The sequence below is a fragment of the Neomonachus schauinslandi genome, chromosome 3 (assembly GCF_002201575.2).
Source record: "Neomonachus schauinslandi chromosome 3, ASM220157v2, whole genome shotgun sequence".
Classification (NCBI taxonomy): Eukaryota; Metazoa; Chordata; class Mammalia; order Carnivora; family Phocidae; genus Neomonachus; species Neomonachus schauinslandi.
This window is the reverse complement of record NC_058405.1, coordinates 74,461,900-74,476,937: the sequence shown is the minus strand read 5'-3', so window position 1 is coordinate 74,476,937 and position 15,038 is coordinate 74,461,900. Positions and strand designations below refer to the sequence as shown.

The following is a 15,038-nucleotide window of genomic DNA, read 5'->3' as shown; positions in this document are numbered from 1 at the left end:
ATCTATCTATCTATCTATCTATCTATCTATCTATCTATCTATCTATCTATCTATAAGCAGCGGCAGTGGGGCCAATACTTGGTTAAGTTTGTGGTACTCCACTGTCCTATGTCATGATCCATCAAGTTTTTGCAAAGGTCAGATTCACAGATTAAATAGGGCTACGACAAGGAGCAACATATCTTCATTTTAAAAGTTTTCATGGATGGTACTAATCTCTGCCATCACCCCTGGCCTGCAGTACAGTTTTTTATTTACTATCTTGGTGGAAGAGGGGTGGTTTTAGGGACTACTCCTTGGAGTTTCCTACCATAGTAGCTCAAGGAACCAATGTGAGGATTCTACCAACAGCTAAACATTCTAATTCTGATGATACATTTGGGAACCAGGGAAGTAACTGAGGCCACGGACTAGTGCATCTGATGGCTAAGTGCTGTCACCTGGCCTCTGCTGTTCTGGAATTCTCTAATCCCCTTTGCTACCAGGAAGCCCAGTTCTGTAACACCATTATTATCAGCCTCAGCCTCCAGAGAATGGTCTCTTGATGATGCTGGTACCCTTTTACCTGTGAATTTCTTATTGCCTTAGTTTTCCCTGGGACCTCTTGAGAAAAAATAATCAGCTGGTGGGCTTTCTGATCTTCTGTAGTAGATCCATCCTATCATGGTGTTATGGACTATTTGTGTTCCTCCAAAATTCATATGTTGAAATCAACGTCCCCCCCCCCCCCGCCCCACTGTGGGAGTATTAGGATGCAGGGCCTTTGGAAGAGGATTAGGTCACCAAGTAGAGCCCCCATGAATGGGATTAGTGCCCTAATAAGAAAAAGCTAGAGAGCTAGTTTATTATCTTTCTGCCATGTGTATACAAGAAGTCAGCATTCTGCAACCCACAAGAGGCTCCTCATTAGAACCCGACTATGCTGGCACCCTAGTCCCAGACTTCCAACCTCCAGAACTGTAAGAAATAAATATCTGTTGCTTATAAGCTATCCAGTCTGTGGTATTTTGCTATAGAAGCCCGAGCTGACTGAGACACATGTCCACTTCTCTGAGCCTTTTGATCTCTTCCTCCACAGCCTTTCATGGCGATTCTGGCATTTCTACTGCATTTAATGTAAGCCACTGTTTCTTTCAAGCTTCCAAGAGCCATTCAACAGCATAACAGAAACGAGGTGCTTTCCAAGGAATTCAATCCTATTTCGTGGGGAAATGCCCCTATACTGACAAATTCTCTTTTCTCCAGCAGCTTTTTGGTCTACCTGCTTTGCTCAAGCACAATTGTGGTCCCCTCCTAGACATTTTCTCCCTATTGTTGCTGATGAAAAGTTATTTAGGTCCAATTACTCTCTGCTTATAGCACAACAAGCACATCCCTAATTGAATCACGGTGAAATGTGACCCCAAGTTTTTGGTCTGGTATCCAGAAGTGGGCAGTGGAAAATCCTTGCCTTCATCTGAGATTCCTGCACAGGACGGGAAGGAAGGTAGGAGATAGAACCTTCCTAGCAAGGGGTGAGAACCACTTCTGCAGGCCCAATAATTCAGGGGAGGGTGGGGGTTCACATGCTGTGTCTGTATGAGATCTGTATCCTCAGAGTCCCACTCCCTTCCTCTCAAACAGATCTGCCTTGACTGAGCATTGAGCTCTCCCTGCAGTTCTGTTGCTCCCGCAAGTTAGACCTAGACCTGCTGTCAGGAGTGGCCTCTGACTCTCACATTTCACTTTTAATTCATGATCAAGTGACTTGCGCCTGCCATTTTCTTTCCTTGGTTCATCAGTGGTGCCCAGCACTAGCCATCCCATTCCACAGCCCTTATAATAACTACCTCCTCCATACCTCTCAAATACCAGACAACCAGCCAGGGCATTCTCTTCCAACTGCAATACACACCAACTCCCCACAGGGCAAAACCTTAGCTGCTGCACTGTTCCATGTGCCAGGACTGTCAAAACTCCACTAAGGGCTTTGTGGCCAGTCGCTTAGCAGATGATGGCAGCTCCAAAAGGTCATCCTTGCTTCCTGGGATTCCTCCAGCTATCAACTATCTTAGGTTGGATTCCCTAGAAACAGAGCAAGAGTCAGTGATTTATTGATGGAGTATTCTCCAGGAAAAACCTTTCAGTGGTGAGGGAAGAAAGACAGGAAAGGGAGAAAAGTTGAGCAAAGATGGGCTAATGTCTAGCCTAGCTTAGTTCTTTCATTTGGGAAAAATCAATCCTATCTCTCTCTGCCAGGCTCTTTTAGGACTCATAAGCTCCGACATCTCCACTTCTGGAGAAAATTCACTGACTCTTTGACCTTGGTTATGTTTTCCTTCCATGTGATCTTATAGTAACCCATAGTAACTTATCACATAATTGTCTTTCTACTTGTTTGAGGAAGAGAAAACAGAAGCATTTTTCAAAACACCCATGGTACTCCTCTCTCTGAGGGTCTTAACATTGCCTTAGGGTGAGGGGAGGGGTAGGTAAGGATAGATATAGGTATATAATATACACATCTCATATCATACATACATACACTTAACTCTCCAGGTGATTAGGATATATTTATATTTCTACCTTAAATCCCCTAATATCCACTAGCCCAGCGGTTCTCAATTCTGGCTAAAATTAGAATCCTCTAAGGAGCTATTAAAAATTTTGGTATGGGGGGGTCTGACTGCCAAAACATTCCGATTTAATTAGTCTAGGATTAGATCTGGGCATCAGTGATTTTTTTTAATTTTTATTTTTTAAAGATTTTATTTATTTATTTGAGAGAGACAGAGAGAGAGAGAGAGTACAAGCAGGGGAGTGGTAGGCAAGGGAGAGGGAGAAGCAGGCTTCCCGTTGAGCAGGGAGCCTGATGCGGGGCTCGATCCCAGGACTCTGGGATCATGACCTGAGCCGAAGGCAGATACTTAACTGAATGAGCCACCCAGGTGCCCCATCAGTGATTTTTTTTAAAGCTCTCAGATTATTCTAATGTGCAATTAGGACTGAGAAGCACTGAACTAGACTATGATGTGTATGGGGCAGGCTTCTGGTCCTATTCCTCTTGAAATTTCCAGGGTCTACCTCAGTATCTGTGGAAGCCATACACTAATATTGAATAAATGAATGAATGAAAAAAAGAGAGAGATAAGTGCAATTTCTTCCCTATTTATGACACAAACTGACATTTAACAATTTTAAATCACATTTATAAATAAAGTTGACCTAAGCAAACTTTCCATTCCTGTGGTCACAAATATCCCCAGAAGAGGTTAAAAGTTACCAAATTCTACTCAGACTTATAAAAAGACAGTTTGGCAAACAAGTGGAAGATTAAAGCATATCTATTTTACTGGAAGGGGCAAGAGAACAGGAGTGGACAAGTTCATAAGAAGGTCAATGTCAGTGGGAAAGGAAATAAACATGAGTACCCACCATGTTCCAGACACCATACTAGCTGTTTTCATAGCAACCAGAAGGGCACAGCATACAATAGGAGCTCAGTAAATATTGTCAGAGGAATAATGGAGTGAGGATGGAGCAGAGGGTAGGTGGGAGGGGGAATGATTCCTGTGTAAGAAATAGTCCACACATGCACTGTTGAGAACTGTCTTTTTAAAATATGAAGGGAACCCCTGGGTGGCTCAGTCAGTTAAGTGTCTGCCTCTTGATTTTGGCGCAGGTCATGATCTCAGGGATGTGAAATGGAGCCCTGCATCAGGCTCTGAGCTCAGTAAGGAGTCTGCTCAAAATTCCCTCGCTCCCTCTGCACCTCCCTCCCTCTTTGAAATAAATAAATCTTTAAGATATGAAGGACGTCATATCTGGAAAGAACTATAATGAACTGGGCAGGGAATGAGGAGAATAGGAGACAAGAACTTAAATCTGGAAGTGCTTCATTTCAATAAGCATTGTTTATGATTCAGAATGCATATTCTAGAGAAAGCATGCATGGTAATTCCCAGCCTAGTCCAAAAATGCACATTTAATCTGTAGTGGATCTAAATTATTAATTGTCCAAATATGGGTTTTACTTCCTGTGATCAGATGTACATACCATAAAGTATTGCAGGGAGAGAAGTGGGGAGAAGAAGGGGATATTCTGACCTTCACTTAGAAATGAAGTTTTTTTTTTTAAGATTTTATTTATTTATTTGATAGAGAGTGAATGAGAGACAGCATGAGTGGGGGGGGGCGGGGCAAGGGGAGAGAAAGAGAAGCAGACTCTCTGCTGAGCAGGGAGCCCAATGCGGGTCTCGATCCCAGGACCCTGAGATCATGACCTGAGCTGAAGGCAGACGCTTAACTGACTGAGCCACCCAGCTGCCCCAGAAATGAAGTTTCTAATCTAAAAATTGATTGCGTTTAAAATTGACAAGGCAAAAAACAACAAACGTTGGAGAGGTTGTGGAGAAAGGGGAACTCTCTTACACTGTTGGTGGAAATGCAAGTTGGTACAGCCACTTTGGAAAACAGTGAGGAGGTTCCTCAAAAAATTAAAAGTAGAGCTACCCTATGACCCAGCAATTGCACTACTGGGATTTACCCCAAAGACACAGATGTAGTGAAAAGAAGGGCCATATGCACCCCAATGTTCATAGCAGCAATGTACGCAATAGCTAAACTGTGGAAAGAGCCAAGATGCCCTTCAACAGATGAATGGATAAAGAAGATGTGGTCCATATATACAATGGAATATTACTCAGCCATCAGAAAGGATGAATACCCAACTTTTACATCAACATGGATGGGACTGGAGGAGATTATGCTAAGTGAAATAAGCCAAGCAGTAAAGTCAATTATCATATGGTTTCACTTATTTGTGGAACATAAGGAATAGCATGGAGGACATTAGGAGAAGGAAGGGAAAAATGAAGGGGGGGAAATCGGAGGGAGAGACAAACCATGAGAGACTATGGACTCTGAGAAACAAACTGAGGGTTTTAGAGGGGAGGGGAGTGGGAGGATGGGTTAGCCCGGGTGATGGGTATTAAGGACGGCACTTACTGCATGGAGCACTGGGTGTTACAGGAAAACAATGGATCACGGAACACTACATCAAAAACTAATGATGTATTGTATGGTGACTAACATAACACAATAAAATAAAGTTAAAAAAATAAAAATTGATTGCATTTGAAAATTTGTAAATTGTTTATCGGAACTCAGAATTCATTTCATAAAAAAAAAGTATACACAGTGGTTTAGTTTCTAAGCCCACAGAGCTTAACTGGTAAATTGGTTGAAGTTAATTTTTTAAAATTTGATTTGATTCCCCTACTGTCCTTGCCCTGTAAGCTTATTCATCTCTTTTTTTCAGTTCCTTCTTTTACATCTGTGACCTTGGGCCAATTACTTAATTGCTATACCGCTCCATGTCCTAAAGTGTAAAATGAGGATAACCATAGGACCTACTTAATTCTGAGGAGTAAATGAATTCATGTCTTGCACACAGAAAATATTCAATAAATAATAGCTGCTATTTCTATTATCATATTATTGTCTGTCTATGGTGGGTTTCCCACCCCCACCCCCCACAGAAAACCTTAGATAAGGATTCATGTAAAAATACTTTATTTAGGAAGTGTTCCCTGGAAAAACCAGTAAGGGAATAGGGGAGTGAAACTGGGAATGAAAGGAGCTTAAGTAAGGGATGGTACGTCAACTTTGACCTAAATTCATAGAGGACACCGGAGACAATGTAGGTCACCCCAGCACTGTCCCAGTCAGAGGCTATGAGAGCTAGAGCATTCATACTTGCACCTATAGTTATTAAGTTAAGGTGGGGGTGGCTTAATTCCCAGGTACTTCAGCTTTGCCTGTGCAAAGTAAGATGGGTTCCAGTAGCCTAAGGGTAGCCCCACATATAGCCCCAAGTCAGTGCTCTGAAAGGATAAGGTCATCTGCTTGACTTGGCATCTGCTACAACATCATCATCATCGTCACTACCTCCCATAAGATACACAATCGTATATAGTTTAAAAGGCATTGTGTCATGTTCTGGGGATAAAAAAACACTCCCTGTCCCTCTACACATTAGATTTCTTCTGAAGCACAGTATAAATACACAAAGGTATAAGCAGTGTGTGCTAAATGCCAAATAAGTGTAAACAAGGTACTGGCTATGAGTATATCGGCTTTGGGTGACAAGGAAAGATGCTGGTAGTACCTCCGTTGTATCTTAAAGAGTGGGCAGGGTGTAGGCAAGTAAAGAAAAAAAAAAGCAGGGGGTGTTGATGAGGAAAGGAGTGGAATGATGAATGTTTCAGGGAGAATCAATAAACTTGTTCTAATGTGGTGGTTCTCAACCTTGAATGCTCATTAGAATCACCAGGGAGCTTTAAAACGCCCAATGCCCAGCTGTAGCCCAGATCAATTACGTCAGAATTGCTGGGGTGATTCCCCAGGTATTTCCAATGGACACCCAAGGCTAAGGACCATTGTTTTAAATTGGCTAGGAAACAGCTTACGAGAAACCGGCTAGGAGCTACACTAGAGATACAGAAGAGCTCAGATTGGGGAAATTTTGGCTATGTGGAGCTAATTATTTCAATCTCACTCTAAGGTTTCTATTGCAAGCTGCCTTAAAGCATTTTCCTAAGGCAAAAGTAAATACAGAGCCTGGAACATTAGATGAAGGAGTTTGAACTTTATGCTATCGGCAATGAAAGGTCACACAGGGTCCTTGAAGATTTTTGAGCACAAGAATGATGTAAACAAAACAACATTTTAAAATTTAAACAGGATGTAGAGTTTTAGAGCAAGAAGGACAATATCTGATGGAACCTGACCTTGGCTGGTAGGGGGAAGGGCTACTAAAGGGGAAAAAGTTCCGGAGGTTCTGAGCATGAAGTTGCATGGAAACAAATAGCCTCGGGTATCAAGTATCAGGTGGTTGCAGAGGTGACCTAACCATGTTTATGTGTGAGAAAGGGAGCTATGTAGCTCACAGGAGAGCCATGTTTGTACAGGAACCAGCCAGAAGAAACTTGGCTTTTCTGGTGAGTGGGCCTGAGTAACAGTCTAGCTAGCTAGAGGATGAAGCATATTGGAATGAGAAGCCAGAATAATATTTTAAGCCTTGAAAAACTGAACACAAAACTAAACTGTGTTCCTATAGATTACTTGCTACACTGTTGTGTAGCAAAATATATTTTGAACTGAAAAACAGAAAGCACCATGCTTATTCTAAGAAAAAAGGCATCCAATAAAAGAAAAAAGGACAAGATTATAATTATTGTTTATCAATTTAAATAGGTAAATTTTCCTTAATACTTACAGAACACAGGAGCAGAATTCATCATTGACAAATATGAGACATTTTCAGTTTGGGATGCCCTTATCAGTCTCTGTAATGGGAATCTATTAGCTAAGAAAAGAAGAAATCATTTTTAACCTGTTATTTATATTATTTCTTCAGCTGTCTGTTTTACTTAGTATGTATTTGATGGGGTCTTGCTACCATAGATAGATGTTAAAGAAGCCAGGAATGAGGATAACTCTTTTTTAAATTATCCTACAAAAAATTCAGTTAAAAAATTTCAAACTACCGTTATGCTGTAAAAGGGATCCTGTTCTCATTTTCCTCCTTCCCCAGCTTAAATGTCATTGTCTGTCATTTTAACTACTCTATTGCCAATAATTCTAACCTCTGTCGCCTCATCTTCTTTTCATTAAACCCAGCTGGCAAGGCTCTAACCCTGGATGAATCTAACATCTGTCTTTGCCAGGCCTCCACCTGGGCTGTTGAGTGCTGGTGATGAAAATCTCACAACAGGGCAGATGGATATTGATATAAATGCATGGCTGCACCTGCAAATGGACCCGCGACTTTGGCTAGAAGTCCCACGATGATATTCTGCCAGCTATCTCTTTAATTCTGCCCAAAGCGTGTTTAAAACCTGTAGTCTTTTCAGACATGAAAAGATCTCACTGCTTTCTCCTTCCACTCCTGTCTCCTCACTCACAGAGGTAAACTTTTCTTGTACCTTACAGAGAGAACCAAAGCCATTTGAAAAGGAACTCTTTCAACTTTCACCAAATCCACAGATTCAGATGTACCCATGAAAGAACTGAAAAACATGGCCACAGTATTTTACACTTCCTATTACCGAAAAGTGGAGTATACTTGCCCCTCTTTGAATCTGGGCTGGTCTTATATCTTGCTTTGACCTAAACTCATTCCTCTCAAAGTCGTTCCCATCTCGGTAAGTGGCACCAGCTTCAGGAGTCATCTCGATTCCTCCCCTTTCTTCCCATCCAACTGAGCAGCAAGTCCCATGCCTACTTGTCTGTCTGTCTGTCAATCTCACTTTCAATCTTATCTCCTGCAATCCATTGTTAACATAGCAGCCAGGATATTCTTTTTAAAGTATAGACCACATCTGGTGGTTCCCTTGCTTACAACCTTCCAATGACTTCCTATTGTCCTAAAAATAAAATCCAAGCCCTTACTATGGTCTAAAAGGCCCTGTATAATCTGGTCCCTGCCTACCTCTTTGTCTTCATCTCACACAACCTCCCCCCTTACTCGTGACACTCCTATCAAACAAGACTCCTTTCCCAGCTTAAAGTCTTTGCACTTGCTGTACACCATACATCCACGTGGATTACCCTGATCTGCCACCTTAGCAGGTTTTTCTCCTCATCATTCAGGTCTCACTTAAGCATTACCTCAGAGAATCCTTGACCAGCCACCCAATCTGAAGTAATCTCCTCCGGGCTCATTTTCTATCACATTGCTCTGTCTCAGAGCCTTCATGGTACTTAGAGCTTTCTCCCTTCTCCTGTGAGTCCCCACCCCATCTTCCTTATCCCCCTGAATGAAGGAGCTCTCATATTCTTATATGACCCTGCCCCCATGGGCACACTTTGTGGGTCCAGGAATGGGCCCCTGACCTAGCTGGATCAGAGCCCTTCCTGTGATTTTTAGAACCGGAGTTGAGAAACAGAGTCAATTCTTCTCTAACGATAGGTGTCTGATGCCAAATTCAGCAACTGTTCGTGGTCATCTTTCCAGTCATGTGAAAATGAGTCTATAAGAACAAATGACATTCACATGATGAAGGGGAGAAAGAAAGTTACTTTTTATTTATTTATTTTTAAAGATTTTATTTATTTATTCATGAGAGACAGAGAGAGAGAGAGGCAGAGGGAGAAGCAGGCTCCCAAGGAGCAGGGAGCCCGATGCGGGACTCGATCCCAGGACCCTGGGACCATGACCTGAGCCGAAGGCAGACGCTTAACCATCTGAGCCACCCAGGCACGCAGAAAGTTACTTTTGAAAGTGCTTTTTGGTTCTGGTTGTTTCCAAGTTTTAAATTATATTCTGGATGCATATGGAGTTAATTGAGAAATTTTGCATTAGTATTTTCTTTGAAAAAATTGAAAAGGCTAGGGTGTTGATTGACCTAACCTGTTCTTTCTTGTGTATAACACTACTCAAATGTAGACATTTAATATGTGCTTTTTGATGATGAAGATGATGAATATTCCACCTGCAGAAAGGAAGGTTAGAAACTTTCCGCTTAAAGCACGCTCTAATATCAAGCAAGAAAACAAAAGTGGTAGGGATGAGAAGTGATCAACTCTGAGAAGACCCACTTGGGCTTTCACATCAATACATCATGATATATATAGCACCAAATTCTTTTCCACACTGCAAAAAAATACACATTCAGAGGCAAGACAGAGGTAAGATGTTAAATGTTTTAAAATGACTGTTCCCCCCCCCAACTTAAGGTCCATTTCAACCTTTATAGAAATCAATCTATTCAACACATGCTAATCAAATATAATTATGCAAACTATGTTCTGGGCACTTTAAGAGATACAGAGATGAGTAAGTCAGAGACTCGGTCATTAAGGTGTTCATTAAAGGACGTATTTTTTTAAGTACATAAAAGAAATGACTAAAATACAAACTAGCTGTGATGTTTCTACATGAGTTACAAATAAAGTATAATGGCACCAGGGCTGGAGTAGGAGCTTCTGGTAAAAAAAAAAAAAAAAAAAAAAAGGGGGGGGGGGGAGGTGCTTTGTAAAAAAAAAAAAAAAAAAAAAAAAAAAGGAGGTGGTTCATATTCAGTTGTAAGAACGAGGAAAAGCTTCATGACTAAGTTAGGCATTTGAGCTGTACCTTGGAGGATGGGAAGGACTGCAAAGGTCAGAGATGGCATGAGGAAGCATCCAGCCTTTGAGGACAGACCAGACAAAAGAATATTTGGCATGAGACTGAAGGACAATGTGCAGCTAATGAAGGCCTGAACTCCTAGGATTGGCAGTAAAACAACAGAATGTCTGTCTCTTGGCATTGCTATTCACTGGATTTGGGAGGTTTGGGGTATGGAATGATCATTTTCAGAAATTTTAAGTTTGAGATGACAGCAGAATATTCCTTTAGGCTGAACAGGAGGCAGTTGAAATGTGGGGTTGGTGTTTGGGGGGCATGTTAAGACTGGAGATGTTAAATTTAGAATGTAAATAAAACCGCATTTATGAAAAGCATGAGCATTATTTGCACACTGTTCAGAACATGAACCAATGAGGGTCATAAGACTCTGCACTATCATGACTTCCAGTGACCGTGTAAAGAGACTATCAGTACAACCTGAAATTGAAAATCAAACTGAAATGACAGCTCCGTGTTCCTGTTATGTTCAATTCACTTAAGTAACAATTAAGGATGAACCCCCATCCTTTGATCTATCGGAAATCCATTCTAAAAACAGATTCCATTCCTCAAGTTTTTGGAAACCTAACATGTGCCCAGTCTTTCCTAGCTCATGGCTTTGGCTCTGCAGGCCACTTCTTATCTTTCATAATTGAGTCTCGGGCTGCTTCCCTCTCCTTTCCTCCAAGCACGGACACAGCTAAGACGAGGCTGATAGCCTAGGGATAACAGAAGGGCATTACCACACAGAAAAGAAAAACCTGAAATTGAATATTAGATGTTACTGCTCCTAAGACATAGACCAAGCTCTCCTCCAAGTCCCTAATGTCTATCTCTTCCTTAGCTTCCCATCCTGATGCTGTGTTCTGTTTACCTCAAACCATCATATTCTCCCAACCTGGAGTTCAGGTCCCTAACTTTCACCCCAGCTCTGGAGAGGGAAGCAGGTCTTTCTCTGCCCTCGTCCAAGGCTGGCTTCCTTTCCTGCCCTAGGATTACTGACAGTGAGAATACTGTTAATTAGCTTGACTATAGTAATCATTTCACTATGTATGTCTGTATATATACAGACATATATGTGTGTGTGTGTGTATACAGACATATACACACACAACACGTTGTACATCTTAAAACTATACAATTTTTTTAAGAGGCAGAAGAGGGAGAGGGAGAGAACCTTAAGCAGGCTCCACACCCCGTGCAGAGCCGCACCTGGGGCTCGATCTCATTCATGACTCTGAGATCATGACCTGAGCTGAAATCCAGAGTCTCACTTTCACTCATGTTTGTAATATGTGTCAATATGTTGGTATCATTGTGCAGCCCTTATCAGATTGTGAACGACAAGAATACACCAAGTAATAGTCTGGGAGGTGTTTACAAATATATAGACTTTTTTCGATAATGATAATACCCTTTAACATCTGGAGATCGGAAGTGGAATAAAATGTGGTTCTAATGCTAGCCTCTCTCGCACGTAAATTTCTCTGGTTAAGTTTATGGCCCAAATCACACTCTAGCGATACTGCAGTAAGAAAAAATTATTTTTCCTCCAAACGATTGAAACTAATCTCACCTTGGACTACTGATCCCAGCATGCAACGCTCCCGTATACCACTGTGTGGGGTGGAGTCATAGAAGGGGCGGCAACGACGGTGGCCTGTGCATTCTGGGCATTGTAGTCTGAGGCCCTGGCCGCCGTCGGGACAATCCACATGGTGCGTCTGGCGGCAGCTTTGGGCAGTGGGTACCCTGCTTCTTCCACCCGGTCCTCGAGATGCGGACCCCGGCGAGGCCGGACCGGCGCCGCTGAGCAGGCTGCAGGGAGGCCCGGAGGCAATCCGATCTTTCGCGACGTTTTTGCGACAGCCGTGGCCGTGTTCCGCGAGTCCCCTCCCTCCCTCCTCTGAGGAGGTACCGGCTGTTGTGCGGCGCTGCCTTTCTGTTTGAGTGTATGGGAGAGAGAGTGAGTGAGTGAGTGTGAGCGTGTGTGTGAGAGAGGGTGAGGCGTGAGTGCGAGTGTAAGAGGAGGAGAGCCCGCCGCGGCCGCCCCGCCGCTCCCCGCAGCGGGAGCAGAACGCGCGGCAGGAGCGAGCAGGAGAGCCGGCGCCCCGGGAGCCCGCGGGGACAAGGGCAGAGACGCTGCTCCCCACCCCCAGCCCTCGTCCCTCTGCTCTCCTTCGCCCGGGGGAACCTCCCTGTCCCCCCACCCTCCCGGCCGGCCTCTGCCCCGCCGTCCCCCTGGATGTCCCCGGGGCTCTCGCGGGGCCTTCTGCTCTTGCCGCATCAGTCGGGCTGGTGCTGCGGCCGCCGGGTGTAGAGCGGGCGGGTTCCCGGGGGCTGCGGCTGCCGGTGCTTCCCCGGTCCCCACCCCTGTCCCCCGGCCCCCCGACCCAGCTCCCCGGCCCCGGAGGCTGTGACAATGGACTATGACTTTAAAGTGAAGCTGAGCAGCGAGCGGGAGCGGGTCGAGGACCTGTTTGAATACGAGGGCTGCAAAGTTGGCCGAGGCACTTATGGTCACGTCTACAAAGCCAAGAGGAAAGATGGGTGAGTGTTTGTGCCGGTGTCCGCGCTGGGCGGCGCTCCCGCAGGCCGAGGCAGGTAGCCCGCAGGGAGAGTGGGGCGCCGGCGTGCCGGTCTCCCACTTCCTCGACACCAGCATCTGGCCCTGCCAGCCAGGTTTGGGGAGGAAGTGGTGAACGAGGGATCCAAACCCACACGAAATCCTGCGTGCTGCTGCCTCTGTGTTCTACTTTGGTGGCTAATAGGGAAAAGGAGCTTCTACTCCATGGGCTGTATACTTTTCAAGGGTTTCGGTTATAGATTAAAAAAAAAAAATTGTAGTTAAACGTCAGTTTAAATGATTTTCTGGGGGGGCTCAATTTATTATGGTAACCTTCTGGGGGATTTCCTCACGCCTCTCGAGTGACATCCATCAGTCTGGAAGGGAAGCTGTGATCCTTTCCCCCACCAGTTTGTGATTGATTTATTACCAAATTTGGATTTTATTTGGGGGAAAGAAAGCAGCAAGTAAATGTGATGCTGAAGAGTTCTTCATAGTGATAATCTGTAACATAAATGTAGCAATTGCTATTTAGATATCATTAACCTGTGAGTTTTACGTAGAACAATGGGGGTTTGGTGCAGGGTGGGTGGTGGGGAAAAAGGCAAGGGACAAATAAGGACTATCTTGTTCAGGCCTGTTCCCCCAAAATTTAGTAGTTGGCAGTGAACTGTAAATAGTCTCTTTGCTTTAAATATTTTCCCCTAGAAATAACTTAATTAAGTCTATGACTGGTAATGCTCCCAGTTTAGTTTCTTAAACAGGCAAGTGAAGTGTTCATTTTTTCCTTTGTCAGTAGATGAATGTCGTGTAATATTGACAAAAGAGAAGGCAATTCTTAGTTGAGGGGAAAATATATTTTATTAACTCCTTGTTTTCCTCTTGTAAAAACATATGTTGTCTCTGTTGCCTTTGACAGTATAGAAAATTGCTGGAAAGATAATTTCAGAGTTTATTATATAATCTTTAGGTTTCAGTGTAAACAAAGTAGGTTTACTTGAATATCACTGTTAATTTGTTAGCTGCTGTTACAGGTTTAAAATAATTGCTTTTTTTTTCCCCCCCCAAATTAGGTAGGAGGGTATGTTCAGAACTATATTAGCACTAAAAAAATGAAACCATTCATAAAGCTGAAGTAAGTTGGGGGGAGCCATATTTAGAAATACTTTAATATTCTGGATGTTGGAAAAAAGTGTATATTTATTCAACGTTTTTCTTAGATTTAGTGAGATATCTTTTTAAAATAAAAGGGACTCTTAAAAGAAGATAGTGATTCTAATAAATTTGGTACGTGCATTTCAGTGCTTATATGCAGCAGTTAAAGCAGTACAGATATCTGCAAAAGGTACGGATTTGAAAACTTGATACTCTGTGTGCTGCATGTATTTAAAAGTACTTCTTAGTGAGATGGATAATCTGGTGACATTTGAGAAATCAGCGTCTGGAGATACCTACTGTTGACTCTTATTTATTTTTTCATTGAAGAATTCCGACATATTTTTAAAATTATCCTTCTCATATAATATTTTTCAAAAGCCTTAAACCATCTCCCTTTCCCCCAATATTATGTAATTTGGGGCATATTCAGAAAATCCCCAATCCCATGAGATTAGACATAGTAGTACATTTGACTAGTCTGTCATCTGCTTTATAAAATTCTGGTGACTTTAAATTATTTTTAATCTCTCTGAGAGAAGCCAGTTCTATTTTCATAAATTACCAATTTAAGCTAATAAAACATAAGTTTATTAACTTTGATTTTATATTTTATTTTAAAACTATGATACTTTTTATTGGCAAGAGGTACTTTTAACCACATTTTCTATCTCATGGTTAGGTTTTAATTTAGACCAAAAATAATCTTAGAAGAATTATATAATTTAAAAATAGCCAAATGTATAGTATGTGAACGTTTCTTAGTCATTTGTGATAGCTAAAAAAGTAGCATTGCATTTTGGAAAAAAATAACTTTATTTATAATTCTTTGGGCTTGTTTTCCAGCAACCTTTAATGATTTTGTTTATAGGATGAAATTTTAAAAAATAAAAAAGGATCAAATGTCAAGAGAGTTTTAAAATTACTTAAGACAGTTTTTGTTTTCCAGAGGGAATACTTTTGGTTTGGCTTCTTATAACCTCACTCTGGTAAAATACAGCATTGTATTTATGAGGTTCTTTTGATCTTATGTCAGTGAAATGTAATTTAATGCATTTTAGTCCTGGTAAAATAAAATTTGTGGCTGTTTAATCTTTTGTAAAAAGATGATGATGAAATAATTTGTTTCTAGTATTGATTTACTTTCAAATTAAATGATACATTCTG

At 42.1% G+C, this 15,038-nt stretch overlaps 1 protein-coding gene across 2 annotated transcripts in view; it reads left to right on the top strand.

The window, feature by feature from the left end:
* The first annotated feature begins 12,342 nt into the window (after positions 1 to 12,342).
* The window catches only part of CDK8 (cyclin dependent kinase 8), a 128,418-nt gene continuing 125,722 nt past the window's right edge, over positions 12,343 to 15,038 (top strand). For both annotated transcript variants that reach the window (XM_021678244.2, XM_021678243.2), the window contains exon 1: positions 12,343 to 12,700. In XM_021678244.2, the coding sequence (XP_021533919.1) occupies positions 12,573 to 12,700 (128 nt within the window). In that variant the 5' untranslated portion in view covers positions 12,343 to 12,572. The remainder of the gene's footprint in view (positions 12,701 to 15,038) is intronic.